A 22,460-nucleotide genomic window follows, 5' to 3' on the forward strand; every position below is an offset into this window, starting at 1 on the left:
TGTAGGATTTCCAAAACTCATCACAAAAGGAGAAGGTCAGAGACTTGTCGACTCTATAAAGCAGGATAGGCGGCGATCCTTGCTAGATCTGACGACAGAGCACACTGCTGGTGCAGGCAGTAATGTTTCAGATCACACCGTTCATGGTGTTCCTCAGCAGACGAACTCTCAATGTTTCCGTGTTGACCTAACGACATCGTCAATTAAGATTTTATTGGTCACAGGATCGTTGTGATTTGACTGTTGATCATTGGAAACGTGTTGCCTTGTTCGATGAATAACGTCTTTACATCAGGCCGACGACAGGGTCTGGATACGTCATTGTGCGGGCAAACAACGGTGCGTAACTTGCGCCGTTACACGGACGTACACTCCTGGAAATGGAAAAAAGAACACATTGACACCGGTGTGTCAGACCCACCATACTTGCTCCGGACACTGCGAGAGGGCTGTACAAGCAATGATCACACGCACGGCACAGCGCACACACCAGGAACCGCGGTGTTGGCCGTCGAATGGCGCTAGCTGCGCAACATTTGTGCACCGCCGCCGTCAGTGTCAGCCAGTTTGTCGTGGCATACGGAGCTCCATCACAGTCTTTAACACTGGTAGCATGCCGTATGTGCAGTTGACGGACTTTGAGCGAGGGCATATAGTGGCCATGCGGGAGGCCGGGTGGACGTACCGCCAAATTGCTCTACACGTGGGGCGTGAGGTCTCCACAGTACATCGATGTTGTCGTCAGTGGTCGGCGGAAGGTGTACGTGCCCGTCGACCTGGGACCGGACCGCAGCGACGCACAGATGCACGCCAAGACCGTAGGATCCTACGCAGTGCCGTAGGGGACCGCACCGCCACTTCGCAGCAAATTAGGGACACTGTTGCTCCTGGGGTATCGCCGAGGACCATTCGCAACCGTCTCCATGAAGCTGGGCTACGGTCCCGCACACCGTTAGGCCGTCTTCCGCTCGCGCCCGAACATCGTGCAGCCCGCCTCCAGTGGTGTCGCGACAGGCGTGAATGGAGGGACGAATGGAGACGTGTCGTCTTCAGCGATGAGAGTCGCTTCTGCCTTGGTGCCAATGATGGTCGTATGCGTGTTTGGCGCCGTGCAGGTGAGCGCCACAATCAGGACTGCATACGACCGAGGCACACAGGGCCAACACCCAGCATCATGGTGTGGGGATCGATATACTACACTGGCCGTACACCTCTGGTGATCGTCGAGGGGACACTGAATAGTGCACGGTACATCCAAACCGTCACCGAACCCATCGTTCTACCATTCCTAGACCGGCAAGGGAACTTGCTGTTCCAACAGGACAATGAACGTCCGCATGTATCCCGTGCCACCCAATGTGCTGTAGAAGGTGTAAATCAACTACCCTGGCCAGCAAGATCTCCGGATCTGTCCCCCATTGAGCATGTTTGGGACTGGATGAAGCGTCGTCTCACGCGGTCTGCACGTCCAGCACGAACGCTGGTCCAACTGAGGCGCCCGGTGGAAATGGCATGGCAAGCCGTTCCACAGGACTACATCCAGCATCTCTACGATCGTCTCCATGGGAGAATAGCAGCCTGCATTGCTGCGAAAGGTGGATATACACTGTACTAGTGCCGACATTGTGCATGCTCTGTTGCCTGTGTCTATGTGCCTGTGGTTCTGTCAGTGTGGTCATGTGATGTATCTGACCCCAGGAATGTGACAATAAAGTTTCCCCTTCCTGGGACAATGAATTCACGGTGTTCTTATTCCAATTTCCAGGAGTGTATTTCTGCATATTTTAAAGCACAATCAATGTATTATTCCAATCTTGCTTAGTTATAACATGTAACAGAAACACAGATGAGCGAAAACGTTATCAGCACTGCAGACAGCGAGGTTTTATGCTGTCTGATGACTCTGAGGGCATGTGACGCGGTAAGAGAAGTATATGAGCGGAAGAGAGACTAATGCGGAATCATTATAACGACGATAAGTGGCACAAATGCTAGAAATGCGGGAATCTGCCGACTCAAGCGGCTTTGACTAAAACCAGATATTTTATTTATCGGCGACTCCATGGAGTGCTTTGTGCACAACGACCATATATGTTAAAATAAAAGGAAGGTCAGCGTTGGCCGCAATATTGATGTTTTATTGATAGCAAAATCGATATTCAATCACATAGTGATCATCTTCAGTGTTGTGGTGTAAATATTAAACTCAGACACTGATATGAAGTCATCACTAATCAAAACTGAGAAGCGATCATAGCAACTCTACAACACTATTGTGATCGCTTCTCAGTTTTGGTTGCCGACAAGTGCTGGAAGCGAGCATCTCGGAAACAGCGAAGCTGTTCGTCTGTTCCCGTGATACTATCGTGAGCGTCTGTGGAAAGTGGTTGAAGAGTGCTGAAACCACAAGTAGGCGACAAGAAGTTGGACGTCCATACCTCATCAGAAAACATTGAGATCGGAGGCATGCCTTCTCTCTAAAGATGGCAGGCGGCGATCTGTGGTAAATCTGACAGCACTGTACAGTGCTGGTCCTGCCACAGGTGTTTTGGAGCACACCTTCCAGCGTACAGTGTGGAACGTCGTGTTTCGCAGCAAGGGACTCCTACGTGTTCCCCTGTTGACCCAACAACATTGACTATTATGAATACAGTGGGCATGGGGTCATCGACATTGGACCGTGAATCAATGGAATCGTGTCGCCTGGTTGGATGAATCCCGTTTATCGTTAATACAGGTCGATGGTCGTGTCTAGATGCGCCATCACCCAGGAAAACGGCTGCTTAAAACATGCAGTGCGCCACGGACGCTAACCGGTGGGAACATTATTATCTTCTGGGGGATATTCACCTGGACATCCATGGGTCCTGTGGTAGTAATAGAAGCCGCCATGGCAGTTGTGGACTACGTGAACATTGTTAGGGATCACATGTAACCCATTATGCTTGATGTGTTCCTCAACAGCGATGACACCTTTCAGAAGGATAACCGTCTGTGTCGCAAGGCCAGAATCGTGCTCTAGTGGTTAGAGGAGCGTGATAGTGAACTCACGTTAACGTCTCGACCATCAACTGGGACACTATCGGGTGCCAGCTCCGCGCTCACGAGACAACAGCAAGGAAATTAAAGTAAATTACGGGATGTGTGTTACCTGTACGTAGGCATCTGGTGCTACAAATCTCTGAACACTTATCAAGAGCTTGTCGAATCCGTGACACGCAGAATCACTGGTGAACTGGTTTCCACGAGTGAACAAACATGCTTTCAAGCAGGTGGTCATGTTTTGGCTCATCAGTGTATAATATTAAAAACTGCCTGCTCCGAAAAACTTTGTTCTCCTACAATCTCTCCCTGTAACACCAACTCTCTCTTCATCCAGTCTCACCTTCCTCATTTAGGTGAATTAATTTAGTTATATGTATATTGCCTTTGATATTTTCCAAATGAACGCTAATTTATTCAACAAAACTCAGTAGATATTCCCAAATAAAATTAGCAATCCCTACCAGGTGCCAGCCAGACATTACACATATCTATTTGTATTAATAAGTGTATATCTTTCTGCCTATATTTGACTCGATATCAATGTATTGCTTTAGCATTTACTTAGTTGTAACACGTAGTAGACGTAAGTTTAACAAAGCCACAGAACTAGAATACCTAAACCGCAGACCTCTTTCTCTCAGTACTTTCATCTTCCGTCTCTGAATCCCAGCAAAAATTATTATTTATGTATAGTTTCACCACTATTGGTAAGAATTATAACAGGTCATTTGATTATATTAACGAGTATAAAAGTTAAGCTGTATAAACTTGACACTTCAAATATTTTCTCTAACTTTTGTATTGATCAACTTAACAAAATATCACCACAATGCTTTCAAAATTTGCTCTGAAATAAATGTTGTGTGCTATATGTTCTCTTGTTGTTGTTGTTCTCGTCTTCAGTCCTGAGACTGGTTTGATGCAGCTCCCCATGCTAATCTATCCTGTGCAAGCTCCTTCATCTCCCAGTACCTACTGCAACCTACATCCTTCTGAATCTGCTTAGTGTATTCATCTCTTGGTCTCCCTCTACGATTTTTACCCCCTCCCTCCCCCCACGCTGCCCTCCAATGCTAAATTTGTGATCCCTTGACGCCTCAGAACATGTCCTAGCAACCGATCCCTTCTTCTAGTCAACATGTGCCACAAACTTCTCTTCTCCCCAATCCTATTCAACACCTCCTCATTAGCTACGTGATCTACCCGCCTAATCTTCAACATTCTTCTGTAGCACCACATTTCGAAAGTTTCTATTCTCTTCTTGATCAAACTGTTTATTGTCCATGTTTCACTTCCATAAGTGGCTACACTCCATACAAATACTCTCAGAAACGACTTCCTGACACTTAAATCTATACTCGACGTTAACAAATTTATCTTTTTGAGAAACGCTTTCCTTGTCATTGCCAGTCTACATTTTATATCCTCTCTAATTCGACCATCATCAGTTATTTTGCTCCCCAAATAGCAAAACTCCTTTACTACTTTAAGTGTCTCATTTCCTAATCTAATTCCCTCAGCATCACCCGACTCAATTCGACTACATTCCATTATCCCCGTTTTGCTTTTGTTGATGTTCATCTTATATTCTCCTTTCAAGACACTCTCCATTCCGTTCAACTGCTCTTCTCTGCTGTCTCTGACAGAATTACAATGTCATCGGTGAACCTCAAAGTTTTTATTTCTTCTCCCTGGATTTTAATACCTAATCCAAATTTTTCTTTTATTTCCTTTACTGCTTGCTCAATATACAGATTGAATAACATCGGGGATAAACTACAGCCCTGTCTCACTCCTTCCCAACCACTGCTTCCCTTTCATGCCCCTCGACTCTTATAACTGCCACTCATTTCTGCACAAATTGTAAATAGCCTTTCGCTCCCTGTATTTTACCCCTGCCACCATCAGAATTTGAAAGAGAGTATTCCAGTCAACATTGTCAAAAGCTTTCTCTAAGTCTACGAATGCTAGAAACGTAGGTTTGCCTTTCCTTAATCTTTCTTCTAAGATAAGTCGTAAGGTCAGTATTGCCTCACGTGTTCCAACATTTCTACGGAATCCAAACTGATCTTCCCCGAGGTCGGCTTCTGCCAATTTTTCCATTCGTCTGTAAATAATTCGCGTTAGTATTTTTCAGTTGTGACTTATTAAACTGATAGTTCGGTAATTTTCAGATCTGCCAACACCTGCCTTATTTGGAATTGCAATTATTGCATTCTTCTTGAAGTCTGAGGGTATTTCGCCTGTCTCGTAGATCTTGCTCTCCAAACGGTTGAGTTTTGTCAGGACTGGCTCTCCCAAGGCCGTCAGTAGTGCTAATGGAATGTTGTCTACTCCCGAGGCCTTGTTTCGATTCAGGTCTTTCAGTGCTCTGTCAAACACTTCACGCAGTATTGCATCTCACATTTCATCTTCTTCTACATCCTCTTCCATTTCCATAATATTGTCCTCAAGTACATCGCCCTTGTATAGACCATCTACATACTTCTTCCACCTTCCTGCTTTCCCCTCTTTGCTTATAACTGGGTTTCCATCTGAGCTCTTGATATTCATAGAAGTGGCTCTCTTTTCTCCAAAGGTCTCTTTAATTTTCCTGTAGGCTGTATCTATCTTACCCTTAGTGAGGTAAGCCTGTACATCTTTACATGCATGTTCTATGTACTTCGAAATAATGTTTATGTCTTCGCTATATTTTCTTCGCACCTACTAGTTTCCTAACACCATCTCTGTTTACAAAATGTAACAGGTTATATATGATGTGTTACGACAGAGAAATGAACCTGTGATCACTGGAGATATTCTGTCTAAGTTGTTTAAATTTCACAATTACATTTACGATTAGTTTTTAGTGAACCCCCCCTTCCCCCCCCCCCAAAAAAAAACCGTGTTCCGAAATAGTATTTCGTTCTCAACTAGACAATACTCAGGTTACCGCAAACTCATAACACAACTCACACATCTAGTATTAAAACATATAAATCCTCCTTATGGTAGAGCTTTTAATCGCTGAAACGAGCTGTGGATATACCTGTAAATAAATAGTGATTGGTAACAGTGGACCTGTTTCATTCGATATCAATAACAGTCACAGTAAAGCGTAACCTAAAACGTTCCAGTTTAAAGTATGTGAGATTATGATGAAGTGATAAATATGTGGTCTGTGATGCGAAGTAATTGGGGTTTGTGCGAATAGTAGAGCCGGTGAAGTAGACACCTCCACTTTATGAATAATAAACAGTGATGCTTCTTAGAGCCTAGTAAAGACTATCATTTAGACAGCATTCCTTGCTTGCAAGATACGGCGCCCGCAGAACTTACCTACAAATTCGCAGGAGTCGTGCTCCTGCCCTATGTTTCCGCATCCTTAGGCGGCATCCTGTCAGCTGACACAAGAACTTGGCTTGAAGGTCACCCATGTAATCAGTAGCAATTAGGTTGCAGCTCTTTATTGTAGGCCCGCTGCGGGTTTCCGTCGTCCGTGGCATTTGTTTGCTTGCCTCATGTCACAAACGAAGTGTCTCTCAACTACTATTCAAGTAATTGTACACCTAGTCTCCATGAAACTGTTCAGGAGCATTGTTCTGTTTGACACATTCATCTTAAGGATTAGCCCTGTTTGAACGCTTGAAAAACTGGTGATTTTCGCGATTTTTTTCAAGAAAAATAAAAAGCTGTGCTAAATCTATTGATGTTACGGTAGGTTCCGCGGCCAGTTGCTTGCAAGTGGAACGATTGGAAAGGGTGTGAACACCACCTGAAACACTGACAAGTTTAAGAAGAGGATTTATTAACACACAAGTACATTTAATCAAAGACAAAGGCTGCCGATACAGAAACGTCAAAGTAACTGAACTAAACCGTTCAAACCAGTCCATTTAAGAACACCACTTCAATATGTTAATGACGGAGCGTTGCGAGACACGCAGCTGCCTTACTACGCTACTTGTACTTCCCTGAGGTTCTTGGTGTATGATTTCTAGAGTAGCTTCTTCAGTAGCTGGATTATGGCGAGTCGGTGGACGACCTCTGTCACGCAATGGTGGACGGAGAAAACCTGCGGGGTGTGACGCGACCTTTTATCTGCATCTACATCTACATGGATACTCTGCAAATCACACTTAAGTGCCTGGCAAAGGATTCATACACTCCTGGAAATGGAAAAAAGAACACATTGACACCGGTGTGTCAGACCCACCATACTTGCTCCGGACACTGCGAGAGGGCTGTACAAGCAATGATCACACGCACGGCACAGCGGACACACCAGGAACCGCGGTGTTGGCCGTCGAATGGCGCTAGCTGCGCAGCATTTGTGCACCGCCGCCGTCAGTGTCAGCCAGTTTGCCGTGGCATACGGGGCTCCATCGCAGTCTTTAACACTGGTAGCATGCAGCGACAGCGTGGACGTGAACCGTATGTGCAGTTGACGGACTTTGAGCGAGGGCGTATAGTGGGCATGCGGGAGGCCGGGTGGACGTACCGCCGAATTGCTCAACACGTGGGGCGTGAGGTCTCCACAGTACATCGATGTTGTCGCCAGTGGTCGGCGGAAGGTGCACGTGCCCGTCGACCTGGGACCGGACCGCAGCGACGCGCGGATGCACGCCAAGACCGTAGGATGCTAAGCAGTGCCGTAGGGGACCGCACCGCCACTTTCCAGCAAATTAGGGACACTGTTGCTCCTGGGGTATTGGCGAGGACCATTCGCAACCGTCTCCATGAAGCTGGGCTACGGTCCCGCACACCGTTATGACGTCTTCCGCTCACACCCCAACATCGTGCAGCCCGCCTCCAGTGGTGCCGCAACAGGCGTGAATGCAGGGACGAATGGAGACGTGTCGTCTTCAGCGATGAGAGTCGCTTCTGCCTTGGTGCCAATGATGGTCGTATGCGTGTTTGGCGCCGTGCAGGTGAGCGCCACAATCAGGACTGCATACGACCGAGGCACATAGGGCCAACACCCGGCATCATGGTGTGGGGAGCGATCTCCTACACTGGCCGTACACCTCTGGTGATCGTCGAGGGGACACTGAATAGTGCACGGTACATCCAAACCGTCATCGAACCCATCGTTCTACCATTCCTAGACCGGTAAGGGAACTTGCTGTTCCAACAGGACAATGCACGTCCGCATGTATCCCGTGTCACCCAACGTGCTGTAGAAGGTGTAAGTTAACTACCCTGGCCAGCAAGATCTCCGGATCTGTCCCCCATTGAGCATGTTTGGGACTGGATGAAGCGTCGTCTCACGCGGTCTGCACGTCCAGCACAAACGCTGGTCCAACTGAGGCGCCAGGTGGAAATGGCATGGCAAGCCGCTCCACAGGACTACATCCAGCATCTCTACGATCGTCTCCATGGGAGAATAGCAGCCTGCATTGCTGCGAAAGGTGGATATACACTGTACTAGTGCCGACATTGTGCATGCTCTGTTGCCTGTGTCTATGTGCCTGTGGTTCTGTCAGTGTGATCATGTGATGTATCTGACCCCAGGAATGTGTCAATAAAGTTTCCCCTTCCTGGGACAATGAATTCACGGTGTTCGTATTTCAATTTCCAGGAGTGTAGAACCACTTTCACAATAATTCTCTATTATTCCAACCTCCAACAGCGCGCGGAATAGACGAACGCCGATATATTTCTGAGCGAGCTTTGATTTTCTTCATTTTTTATGATGATCGTTTCTCCCTATGTAGGTCGGCATCATAAAAATATTTTCGCGTTCGGAGGAGAAAGTTGGTGATTGGAACTCGGTGAGAATATTCCGCCGCCACAAAAAAAGCCTTTGTTTTAATAATGTCCACCCCAAATTCTGTATCATTTCAGTAACACTTTCTCCTCTGTTTCGCGATAATATAAAACGTGTTGTTCTTCTTTGAACTTTCTCGATGTACTCCTTTAATCCTATCTGGTAAGGATCCCAGATTGCATAGCAGTACTCCAAAAGAGGTCTGCTACATTTTCTAAATGTTTTTCCAATAAAATGCAACCTTTGGTTTGCCTTCCCCACTGTATTTTCTATGTGTTCTTCCCAATTTAAGTTGTTCTTAATAGAAATTCGCAGGCACTTAGTTGAATTTACTGCCTTTATATTTGACTGATTTATCGTGTACCCGAAGTTTAACGGATTGCTCTCAGCACTCATGTGGATGACCTCACACTTTTCATTATTAACTGCCAATTTTCGCACCCTAAAGATATTATATATAACTCATTGTGTAATTTGTTTTGATCTTCTGATGACTTTACTAGACGATAAGCTACTGTATCACCTGAAAACAACGTACGACTGATGCTGAGACTGGCTTCTAAATAGTTTCTGTAGGTAAGAAACAGCAGAGGGCCTGTCACACTACCTTGGGGAAAGGCAGAAATCACTTCTGTTTTACTCGATGACTTCCCGTCAATGACTACTAACTGTGACCTCTCTGACATGAAATCACGAATCCAGTTGCATAAGTGAAACGAATCTCAAAAGCATACAATTTGATTACAATCCTCTTGTGAGGTATAGCGTCAAAAGCCTTCTGGAAATCTATAAATACGGAATCAGTTTCGATTTATTTGTCAATAGCACTCAACATTGCGTGTGAGTAAAGAGGTACTTGTATTTCACAAGAACGACGTTTACTAAATCCGTCTTGACTGTCAGTAGACAGTTCTCGTCGAGGTAATTCATAATGTTCGAACATAATATATGTTCCAAAATCCTTATTCATAATGACGTTAATGATGTGTGCTTATAATTTAATGGATTACTCTTAGTACGTATCTTGAATATTGGTGTGTCCTGTGCAACTTTCCAGTCTATAGGTACGGCTCTTTCATCGAGCGAACGGTTGTATGTGATTGTTAATTATGGAGTTATTGCATCAGCATACTCTGAAAGGAACGTAATTGGACCAGACGTTTTCTGTTATTAAGTTATTTAAGTTGCTTCACTAGCCCGATGATATCTACCTCTAAGTTGGCAGCTGTTCTTGATTACGATTCTGGAATATTTACTTCGTCTACTTCGGTGAAGGAATTTCAGAAGGCTGTATTTAGTAACTATACTATGGCAGCACTACCGTCGATAATATTTCCATTGCCATCACGCAGAGAAGGCATTGATTGTGTCTTGCCGCTAGCATACTATACATACGACCAGAATTTCTGAGAGATTTCGAGACAAAGTTTCGGTGTGGAAACTATTAAAAGTATCCCGCATTGAAGTCCGAGCCAAATTACGGGCTTCTGTAAAAGATCACAGATCTTGGAGATTTTGCGTTCATTTGGATTTGACATGCTTTTACGCTGTTTCTGCAATAGTATTCTGACCCGTTTTGTGTACGAAGAGGGATCAGCTCCACCGTTTGGTATAAATCTCTCAAGTGCTGTCGATACTAATTCTCTGAATTCAAGGCAAATCTAGTCTACACTTACATTGTTAATTTGGAACGAGTGGAGACTGTGTCTCAGGAAGGTGTCAAGTGAATTTTTATCTGCTTTCAATTCGAGTTGCGTCTCATATGATACAGTTTTATTTCTTACACTTTTCTCTTTAAGAAATGATTTTTGTGCCACATCGGCGCTTCCTGTAACTGCTACACCATGTGGAAGGACCCCTTGCAGCTGGATCACTTGTCATCGACAGGAACACTCGAAGTCCTCAAATTGGACTCGTAACAAAATAATTCTGTATACGTCATTTTCAATATATTTTCTATCAACATACACAGGGTAACTGAAGAATATGCTTGCATCAAATTCCAATCAAAATCAATGTACCTTTCTCATGTTATGTATCCCACAATTTGAAAAATGCGGTTTTGGGAAAATTGTGTTTAAAGTTTTGCGTTACATTTTTTTGTCGTTTAGTTAAGCATACCCCCGGACAGCTATCCCTGAACCATATAGCAGTCCTTCCAGATCCAAATGGAAGTCCTCCTCCATCTTATTTGAGGCCGTGGTGGTCCAGTGGACCTCTTTGGCAACCTCCGTCATCCATTGTCCTGCTCGATCGATACGATTTTCATCCGCTTTCGTGCAGTAGTTGTAACAGACTGATGTTATCTCAACTTTAAACACGTTCATAATTTCCAATGTGCCTGTTAAGCCATCGTTGAAATTACATGTCTACTATTTTTTCTGTTGTGAATGGTTTTCGAAGACACTTTTTCACAAGTCACCATCTAACATAATATCAGAGTTCATGGCAAACTTGGGATGAACACTACAATGAATTAGACATTCCACAAAGTATTTTAAACCAAAAAAAAATCGATCTTTTTTCCAATTCAAAGATGACGATCCCCTTAGAGTATGGGCCGTTCTTGTACATGTGCGTGATGGTTCTATCTTGGAAGGTAACTACACTGAGCATGCAGAGATCAGACGAGGAAAATGCAGTCAAATACTTAAAGATTCAAGCGTCATACTGCAAGATTTCTTAAGTGATGACGTTCGCACAAATCTGTGAGATCTTGTAATGAAACCTGTTTGCAGTGTGACCTGGTGATGTTCTTTTGAACGGAACTGTTCATGACCTAATAAATATGTATCAATGCAGTTGTGGTGGTTTATTATCAATACGAACAAGAATCAGTTGTGGAAATCAAGACGATGAAGAAACTAATTTATAGGCGATAATTTATAAAAGTTGTCATATCAGAATAAGTGTTCAGCAATTTTTGGTGAAGTAACTAAACACCTGAAATATTTTTCAAGCAAACTAGATTACAGCTACTGCCAAGATGATGGTGTTGGACTAACGGAGAATGGGCAGATCGCATAAACTTGCTCTATGTAAAGTTACAATGTCTTTACGTCGAGTGGCTTTTATCGTTTTCGAAAAATAGTTATATTTTATTTAAATTAGCTTCTCAATCTATATCGTTTTAGAAAAATAGTTATATTTTATTTAAATTAGCTTCTCAATCTATATAGTAATCTGTTACCCCATAGCCGGCCGCGGTGGCCGTGCGGTTCTGGCGCTGCAGTCCGGAACCGCGGGGCTGCTACGGTCGCAGGTTCGAATCCTGCCTCGGGCATGGGTGTGTGTGATGTCCTTAGGTTAGTTAGGTTTAAGTAGTTCTAAGTTCTAGGGGACTTATGACCTAAGATGTTGAGTCCCATAGTGCTCAGAGCCATTTTTTTGTTACCCCATAGATTAGTTCTCCAAAGTACGCCTAGCATATCAAACACCACTAACTTCACGATGAATAGATATTAATTTATTTCTGCTTGTGTTCTGTTATTTCTAAACACCATCCTTTTTTTCCCTTTCCTCTGAACACTCCTTTTCCACTTTCTGTCTGGAGTATTAAATTCAGAAGGTCTGTTGTCACGAGAAATAAATAAAGCTTTCATCACATATAAACGTTAATTTTGTCAGGTTCAGTAGCTAAGAGAACATTTGCCTTGGTTTCAGGTTCATCTTTCCCTGACTGCTGATGAGCCGATCGAGGACCTCATACCAACTAACGAGATACCGAACGACGCTAAAGCTTGCAGGACCGACCTCTAGAAGCGTCCGAGTCATCCCAAAAGCAGGTACAGAGGGTGTTAGTTCCCTATCGTTGGATAACATTTAATTGTCCCATGAAGTTCTCGAGCAAGCATGTAAATAAATTACTTTTCCGGCGCGTGATGTGAAATCAGTTTATGTGCTATTACTTTTCCGGCGCGTGATGTGAAATCACTTTATAATGTGCTACTGCATAAAGAGTGACTAATACTCCATATCTTAACACGAAGTGGAAGCGTACTCCGTGAATAATAGCCAAACTACAGAAACATAGTCCTTCTTCTACTTGTTCCGCACTTCATCAGTTAGACGCTTACCTGATTGGGCCCCGTACTTATACGTTGTCTTCTGACATTGCTCTCCGTCGCCAGACAGAACCGCATTACTTATTTATGTAACTGCCATTATCCACTTGCTCCAATGTACACAGTGTTGTACTCATTGCCATTTTCTCAAAGGACTCTTGAATGCATCTTTTCTGTTCTAATTTTGTACTAGGTGCTGCTCGCATTCTGTTACTTTTCTTCTAAAGAGGGATGCCATTTATCATAAGCAGACAACACCATAAGAACTGCCACAATCTAAAATTATTTTAATGGTACGTCCTCTCTGGTCTTACACATTACTGTTAGGTATATGGTTAAACGTAAACACACACACACATACTTTATGTCTAGAGAATTACGTAATTTCGTGAACAGTCTAGAATACCACATCATAAAAACAGTAAATCTCTGAGGATATTTGACGTTAACCTTAATTCAGTGATTATAAAACTGAAATTTGCAAAGTTTTCTAAAATGTTAAAATATCTTTCAGTTGCCTTGATAGCGTACATACATGAAAACTAAAATATGATTTCAAGACTAGTTTGTCTTCAGTGCACGCATTCTCAGATCATTCTCGTATTAGACGTAGGTGGAACAAAAGCTAGATAGACCAGAAATAATCGTATCATCTATAGCTTCCACGTGTATAAGAGACAAATTAAATAATAAATTTAGTGGTAACAGCAACAACGGAACTGAGACTTTTTTTTACCATGGTCGTTTGAGGTGCAAGTCGAACAAAAACCAGCTAGTCATGATATTTCATGTTGCATATACATAGGCGATCTACGTAGTTGAATGATTCATGAAAAAAAGGGTTGTTACATTTAGCAGATTACATAACATCGCTTTCCCCTTCCCTGAAAATGTCAGACATTACTAATTTTACGAATAACTTTTCAGTATCATCCCACATATCACTATGAAGTTGTAGACCCTTTGGCCTGGATGCGTGCACTGATTTGGAGGGAAAGGGTGTAATAAACCTTTATATACTCTCCTGAGGCAAACTGTTGTAATTGGTCTTGGTATCCTGGATATTGACACTGGGAAAGAGTTTACATCCGGGCAGGTCCCACGTACATGTTCGATCCAGGACAATTCTGGGAAACTTGTTGGTAACGGCACTATCTCAACAGCTCGCAAACAGTTCACAGATACACGTGTCGTACGTGGGCGAGTATTGTTCTGCTGAAAAATGGCACCACGATACTGTCGCGTGAGAGGCAATACTGCTGTTGTGCCATCAGAGTACCTCAGTGGCTACCTTTTGTGACATGAAGGCTTAGCTGATGGCGACAGGAGTAACACCGCTGTGCCTCGCCAAAAAAACTGGGAAAAAGGACGCCAATATGCTCGCCGACCATGGTCACCCGGCATAGTGCAGAAACCTGATTCATCGCTGAACACATTGAGTGACATTCATGAACAGACCACGCTTCCCCGTGATAACGCCACCCTAAACTTACCTCTTTATGGTTGTGGTGTTAACAGCAACCTATGCATGGGACGGTATTTCCCTAATGTGGCTGCTGCTAGTCTCTGACCAATGATAGTGAATGACACAGAATGTTGCAGGGAATCTCGTTCTCGGATGGCAGACGCACATGTGAAGGGGTCTGCTGCGATGTACTTGGGGCTCAACTCGGGGACCCTACCTTGAGGTGTTCAAACGTGGTCTACCAGAACCTTCACGACGAGTGATCCTTCCTTCAGCTTCCCTCGCAGTGCAACATCGAGCTACTGTATCTCGATATTGCACGACTTGAGTAGTTGGCCAAATTGAGACCCGGAATGAGGCCTGTTTCAAACTTACCAGGTGCTGATTACACTGTCTGGCATGAGTATGCGTCATCTCCATGTCCTTCGCACTGATCACACATCAGACGCTGTTCATGTCCCTCATACCAGACCTTGTAAGAATACTAAACATGAACAAGACTAATGAACTCTGGTGCCTGTTCTACCTGTCACGGAGAATTGCAGCTCCATTCAAACCTGCCGATGGTGTCTACGTGTATGTAGTTACATTGACCATATTCTCTGGATGTTTCACTGTTAGGGAGTGTAATGTAAAATGGGAACGTAATTTTTCTACCATTATTTATATATATAAGAGCTATTTTCATAAAAATAACGGGGGCAGGGGAAAGGGGGGGGGGGGGGGAAGCGGCAGATTTCCATTCTCCAACCCTTTGATTAAATGATTTCAAAAATTAATGTAAAGTGAATTCCGATGGTTATAATAAGTCTTCGTCTTGCTATAAACATGACGAAGGTTATGTGATATAATGTACAATTGTGGGGCGGCGACTTCAAATTTATGGAGGGCTAGCCGTCTTTTTTACGATCCTGGCAACTATTTTGGCGGTCAGCCAGAAAGCGATGGAGGACATACTGACCATAGTTTTCAGTCTGCACGTCCACATTCTTGTCCAGCCCACTAAAATAAATGTTACTATTCTCTATTTGCTTAGTGGGATCAGGACTATGATTATAAATGAAGATTGGGAGTTGTATCTGATACATATATTTAGTTGAGTTTCACATGTACCACATGAAATTCATTATGTTCATATTGACAGTAAATCTCTATGTCTTAAACAGCACCATGGGCAGTTCAGAGTCGACCTCTACGGTAAGTTCCTACCAAATTGTCTTTCGCCCTAACTACTGATACTCAAAATGCTTGCCACGCGGATTTGACAGTGTCACGCATAGCACACTAACTGTTACTTTTGCGAAATCTAAGCGATTGTGCAGTCCTCGCGAGTTCACTATTTATTATTACTGAAAATACGCGTCTCTGGCGTCTTCCGTGGCAACGCGCACTCCGGCCTTTGACAGACGCGGATTTCAACAGTTGCTGGGTGCGAAGTGAAGTTTTTTCTTGCCTCTCGGCTTGCATTTATATATGTGGCGCAGCGAAGGGAACACCTGCTGTCATCCGCCTTAACGCACGCGGAAGCAGTCTCTAAACGTCCGCTTTCTCGTACACACTGTATTTAATAACAAAGTTATGAATTAATCTAGAATCTTCTTAATTTTTACATGCTTGTAGGTAAGTTGGTTGAAATCACAGAAAAAGATTCAGCTCCCTTGCATAAAAACTTTGCCTTCTATAATTTTTAGAATGGAACTGACAGTAGCTCATTCCCTCTGAACTATAAATTTAAGAGACCTTGTTATTAACAGTACGGCCCTAAAATTTGTTATAGCTCTATTATTTAATAGGTTTTATCATGTTCTGTAATCAAAACCTTCTAGCACTAAAATTACATATACTTAAGCAACTGCAAATAAGGACGTTATAGTTCCAATTCCAGTTTTCATTAAATTACTAGGAAACTATTAAAGGAATTGTAATGTGGTAAAGTAATTAATTTGTTTAGGTTAAACTGAAGCAACATACAAATTTTTTACATTTCTGAGTCTAATATTTACCGCCTTAAATTTTTCTTAAAAGCGTGGATTCTGACCACAATATTTATTTAATCATGTCGAGACTTGCACCAGTTAATTTTGACATACATTTGCAGATTATAACCATTTTCTGCCTTTCTAGCTTTATTATTTAGCGCCAAGTGCCATTTATTTTTCTCTTAAAACGATGTATTATGAAAACTTTTGATCTAATCACTCTAAGACTTTACATTTAATACGGTATTACATTAAACTACCTGTTGACAAAGTTTGAAAAAGCAATTATAATTTTTAAATTTATTCTTAATTGTGGATACAATACTTGTATGCTATGCCCTGACGCTTTATGGTCACGTTTCGCTACTAGCAGTGAACTGGGGTAAGTCCCGACACACTCCCTCGCTTCTGAATCTCACAAACTATACTGCGCTTCTTTCGCTACACAGTCTTTTCATTAAGCGTATAATGTGACGAGGGGCTTCTGGTAACTGTAGGCAGGGACTGTCTTGTGGGGAGTATTGGACAGGACGTTGCATCGTAAAGCATATAGGGTGGAACTAATAGAATGGAATACGTAACTGGGATGGATTAGATGGTTGGGAGGCAAGAACCGAGTGGAAGAGAGCTTTCATTTGGAAAGGTTCAAATGGATACGGATGGTTATGGCTGGAAGATAGTTTAGGTCTTAGAGTTGAGTTCATGGTCTATGAGTGGAAGACGATTGAAATTACATTCCTAAAGAACATGGAGAGTTCTTAGACGACAGGAGTGTTGAATGTATCAACAGAGCTTGGCAGTGGGCAGGGTTCTCAAGGATTGGCGAAATTGTAGGTTGTTGGAAAAATTCATGGGCTATGTAGGAAAGGCTAACGTGTTGTAGGAGTTTGAGGAGGTGTGTGAACTTTGTCAGTCAGTAAAACGTTGGAGCAGTTTGCTAAAGTTCCTTTCTTTGCTATTTCATCTCTAGCGCCCCATAGAGACGGGCGGTCGGTGGACTGCTAGCGGTGCAACATTCTGGTCTTCAGCCTAAGGCTTTAAAAATGAGATTTGAAAACTATCTGGAAATATTCACCTCTAAAACTATAAAAAGGATGAATTTGGTCAGTGTTTACGCAAAACGTCAAGACTGCTGATTTTGGTGCTGCTGTTGTTTAAATTAACATCGAAGGAGTAAAAAAGAGATCGTTTGTGTGTTGTGGTGGTCTTCAGTCCTGAGACTGGTTTGATGCAGCTCTCCATTCTACTCTATCCTGTGCAAGCTGCTTCATCTCCCAGTACGTACTGCAGCCTACATCCTTCTGAATCTGCTTAGTGTATTCATTTCTTGGTCTCCCTCTACGATTTTTACCCTCCACGCTGCCCTCCAGTACAAAATTGGTGATCCCTTAATGCCTCAGAACATGTCCTACCAACCGATCACTTCTTCTAGTCAAGTTGTGCCACAAACTGCTCTTCTCCTCAATCCTATTCAATACCTCCTCATTAGTTATGCTATCTACCCATCTAATCTTCAGCATTCTTCTACAGCACCACATTTCGAAAGCTTCTCTTCTCTTCTTGTCCGAACTATTTATCGTCCATGTTTCACTTCCATACACGGCTACACTCCATACAAATACTCTCAGAAACGACTTCCTGATATTTAAATCTATACTCGATGTTAACAAATTTCTCTTCTTGGGAACGCTTTCCTTGCCATTGCCAGTCTACATTTTATATCCTCCCTAGTTCGACCATCATCAATTATTACGTTCCCAAAATAGCAAAACTCCTTTACCGCTTTAAGTGTCTCATTCCCTAATCTAATTCCCTCAGCATCACCCGAGTTAACTCGACTACATTTCATTATACTTGTTTTGCTTTTGTTGATGTTCATCTTATATCCTCCTTTCAAGCCACTGTCCATTCCGTTCAACTGCTCTTTCAAGTCCTTTGCTGCCTCTGACAGAATCACAATGTCATCGGCGAACCTTAAAGTTGTTATTTCTTCTCCATGGATTTTAATACCTACTCCGAATTTTTCTTTTGGTTCCTTTATTGCTTGCTCAATATACAGAGTGAATAACACCGGGGAGAGGCTACAACCCTGTATCAATCCCTTCCCAACCACAGTTTCCCTTTCATGTTCCTCGACTCTTATGACTGCCATCTCGTTTCTGTACAAATTGTAAATAGTCTTTCGCTTCCTGTATTTTACCCCTGCCACCTTCAGAATTTTAAAGAGAGTATACCAGACAACATTGTCAAAAGCTTTCTCTAAGTCTAAAGCAATAACATACACATATATTTAAAACACCATGTAGAAACTGTGACTTCCTTCTAAAAAACCGTACTTTAATTCCTCTTAAAAACTAAAGTACCTACACTGGGAGAACGGATTTGGGGAGGGGGAAAAGGCTATAACGTTGAAGGGTGTGAGTAAAATATATAGGGGTTCTTTGGGTGCGAACTATGAAGATATACGTAGCTCTCCAGCTGATTGTGGGAAGAGTGAGGACGAGTCTGATGCGCTAGGAGAGACATACTATCAAGAGAAGAAGAGATGGTGAGAGATGGAAAGGAAAGAAGGAGGGACGTCTCTGGTGTGGAGTGGAATAGATGTGGGGATTATAGTTGGTACCATAACAAACAGGGCGGAGTTCATTTTCTAGCAAAGGGAGTCGGTTAAAGTTAGGATAGAATATGGAGTGTGTGCGGGTGTAGGGACTGCAGAATTTAGGGGTAAAGGCGCAGCAGCCTAACAGAATTGATGATCAGAGGAGAAACAATGGAATTATTGGAATCCAGTTTGCGAATAGCGTAGCATAGGTGGAGGAGTACTGTTAGATCTACATCTGTATCTACATCTACGTGATTACTCTGCTATTCACAATAATGTGCCTAGCAGAGGGTTCAATGAACCACCTTGAAGTTGTCTCTCCACCGTTCCACTCTCCAACGCACGCGAGAAAAACGAGCACTTAAATTTTTCTGTGCGAGCCCTGATTTCTCCTATTTTAGAATGGTGATCATTTCTCCCTGTAAGTGAGTGCAAACACAATGTTTTCGCAACAGGAGGAGAAAACTGGGCATTGAAACTTCATGAGAAGATCCCGTCGCAACGAAAAACGCCTTTGTTTTAATGATTGCCACTGCAATTCACAAATCATGTCTGTGACACTATCTCACCTAGTTCGCGATAATACAAAACGAGCTGCCCCTGTTTGTACTGTTTCGATGTCACCCGTCAGTCCCACCTGATGCGGATCCCACACCGCACAGCAAAACTCCAGAATAGGGCGGACAAGCGTGGTATAAGTACTCTCGTTAGTAGACCTGTTGCATCTTCTATGTGTTCCGCCAATGAACCGCAGTCTTTGGTTTGCTTTACCCGCAAGGTTATTTGAAATTGTAATCCATAAGTATTTAGCTGAATTTACAGCCCTCAGATTTGTGTGACTTACCGCGTAATCGAAATTTAGCTGACTTCTTTTAGTACTCAAGTGAATAAATTCACACTTTTTCTTACTCAGGGTCAATTGTCACTTTTCGTACCATACAGATATCTTATCTAAATCATTTTGCAATTAGTTTTGATCATCTGATGACTTTACAAGACGGTAAATGACAGCATCATCTGCAAACAATCTAAGACGGCTACTCAGATTGTGTCCTATGTCGTTAATATAGATCAGGAACAATAGAGGGCCTATAACAGTTCCTTGCGGAATGCCGAATATTACTTCTGTTTTACTCGATGACTTTCCGTCTATTACTACGAACTCAGACCTTTCTGACAGGAAATCACGAATCAAAGTCACACAACTGAGGCGATACTCCGTACGCACGCAGTTTGGTTACAAGGCGCTTGTAAGGAACGGTGCCTAAGCACTCCGTCTTTAGGCCACAGGTGGCCTACCGGTACCGTCCCACCGCTGTGTCATCCTCAGTGGAGGATGCGGATAGGAGGGGCCTGGGGTCAGCACACCGCTCTCCCGGTTGTTATGATGGTATTCTTGACCGAAGCCGTTACTATTCGGTCGAGTAGCTCCTCAATTGGCATCACGAGGCTGAGTGAACCCCGAAAAATGACAACTGCGGATGGCGGCCTTGATGGTCACCCATCCATATGCCGGCCATGCCCAACAGCGCTTAACTTCGGTGATCTCACGGGAACTGGTGTAACCACTGCCGAAAGGCCGTAACGGTGTCTAAGGCCTTCTGGAAATCTAAAAACATGGAATCAATTTGACATCCCCTGTCGATAGCACTTATTACTTCATAATTATAAAGAGCTAGTTGTGTTTCACCAGAACGATATTTTCTGAAACCGTGCTGACTATGTGTCAATAAATCGTTTTCTTCGAGGTAAAAAATGGTCCAAATGGCTCTAAGCACTATGGGACATAACATCTGTGGTCATTTGTCCCCTAGAACTTAAAACTACTTAAACCTAACGAACCTAAGGATATCACACAACACCCAGCCATCACTAGGCAGAGAAAATCCCTGACACCGCCGGGAATCGAACACGGGAACCCGGACGTGGGAAGCGAGAACGCTAACGCACGACCACGAGTTGCGGGCTCTTCCAGGTACTTCATAAGGTTCGAATACAGTATATGTTCCAAAACCCTACTGCAAATCGACGTTAGTGATATAGGCCTGTAATTCAGATGAATTTTTTGGGTATTGGTGTGACTTGGAGGAGGAATGGTAATTTGATGATATTCACGTGGTGAATGGTAAAGGGATGCAGAAATCAAGGTGGATTTTTTGACGTTCATGGAGTTGGAGACGTTGATAGATCTTAGGTGAGCGGATGTTCATTACATTTCCTTGGGAGATTTGTTAAGGTTTAGGACTCTTAGCTTTAGTAGGGGCATGGATATTGAAGCAAGTAGTGTTTTTTAAAGTGAATACTATATTTCTAATAGTCTTCGAAAGCTCTAGACAAAACGACTACAGTGATATACAGCACGTTTCTCTAAAGAATCTGAGAACTGAGCTAAAGTTTTGAGGGAAAGTAGAAGGTATCTGCCTCCAAGCGGGACTCTCGTGGCAGGTTCTGACGTCGCAAGCAACAAGCAACTCCACCCTGCTTCTCAATTTTTCCACATTTTCCCAGATACTTGGCTGAAAGGCCGCAACGCCAAAATCAATAAGTGTTACATCATTGCAACCGTCTTTCCAAGCGCTTTAGAAGGGCTTTCTAAGGTGTATTGCTCCCTTAAAAATATCTCGTTTCAGTATCTTACATTTGTTCCTTAAAAAACTGTTCGTAAGAAGAAATGATGTTAAGTGATATAATTTTGAACAAACTTTATGTTCTTCCCTATCACAATTTCTTTTTACTAATGAACTAGTGTCATAGTGTTTCAAAACAGTTGAATAATATGAACCTGACTTTTCTTTTACAGCATCATGATATACAGAAACAACATTTTGTAAGAAGCAGAAGGCATCAAACTCACAAAGAAGAGGAGTTACTACTTTTGTTAGTTGTTTATTATTGTATGAGAATTTACTGTATGTATTACAAGTATTCTGCTGTTAACAATATTATACCAATAAAATTCCATGAGACCAATTTTACTTAAACCAACAATAAAATTCGTAATTGTATGTAAAGCATCTCTACCTGATTGTTTAGCACAAGATCCAGCACACTTACTGAGGACACATGGTAAGAGAAAGAGAGAAGGACAGACAGAGAGAGAGAGAAAGAAGACTGGATGAGCAAGGGATAGGGAGAAACGGGGTGGCCGAGCGGTTCTAGGCGCTACAGTTTGGAACCGTGCGACCGCTACGGTCACAGGTTCGAATCCTGCCTCGGGTATGGATGTGTGTGACGTCCTTAGGTTAGTTAGGTTTAAGTAGTTCTAGGGGACTGATGGCCACAGATGTTAAGTCCCTTAGTGCTCAGAGCCATTTGAACCATTTTTAGAAACGGGTAAGGTGAGGCAAGATGAGAAAATAAGACGGACAAACTTTCACAGTTTTAGACACAGAACTTATAAACGTTCAGTGATTTTGGGAATGAGTTGCAGATTCGATGTCAATCGATTTAATATGGCATACCACGCAACACAAAGTAAAAGGTTGAAATGTTCAACTTGGTAACACCTAGAGTGTTATGACCAGAAACACGGTTTATTATTATTATACACTGTCAT

The 22,460-nt window shown here is 42.9% G+C and overlaps 1 protein-coding gene across 1 annotated transcript in view; it reads left to right on the plus strand.

Annotated features, from left to right (window-relative positions):
- Window positions 1-21,879, plus strand: part of LOC126278585 (dipeptidase 1-like) — a 272,315-nt gene extending 250,436 nt beyond the window's left edge. Inside the window, exons 11-12 of the mRNA XM_049978797.1 lie at window positions 12,458-12,579; window positions 21,705-21,879. Of these exons, the coding sequence (XP_049834754.1) occupies window positions 12,458-12,553 (96 nt within the window). The 3' untranslated portion in view covers window positions 12,554-12,579; window positions 21,705-21,879. The remainder of the gene's footprint in view (window positions 1-12,457; window positions 12,580-21,704) is intronic.
- Window positions 21,880-22,460: the final 581 nt, after the last annotated feature.

Source organism: Schistocerca gregaria, chromosome 6 (genome assembly GCF_023897955.1).
Source record: "Schistocerca gregaria isolate iqSchGreg1 chromosome 6, iqSchGreg1.2, whole genome shotgun sequence".
Lineage (NCBI taxonomy): Eukaryota > Metazoa > Arthropoda > Insecta > Orthoptera > Acrididae > Schistocerca > Schistocerca gregaria.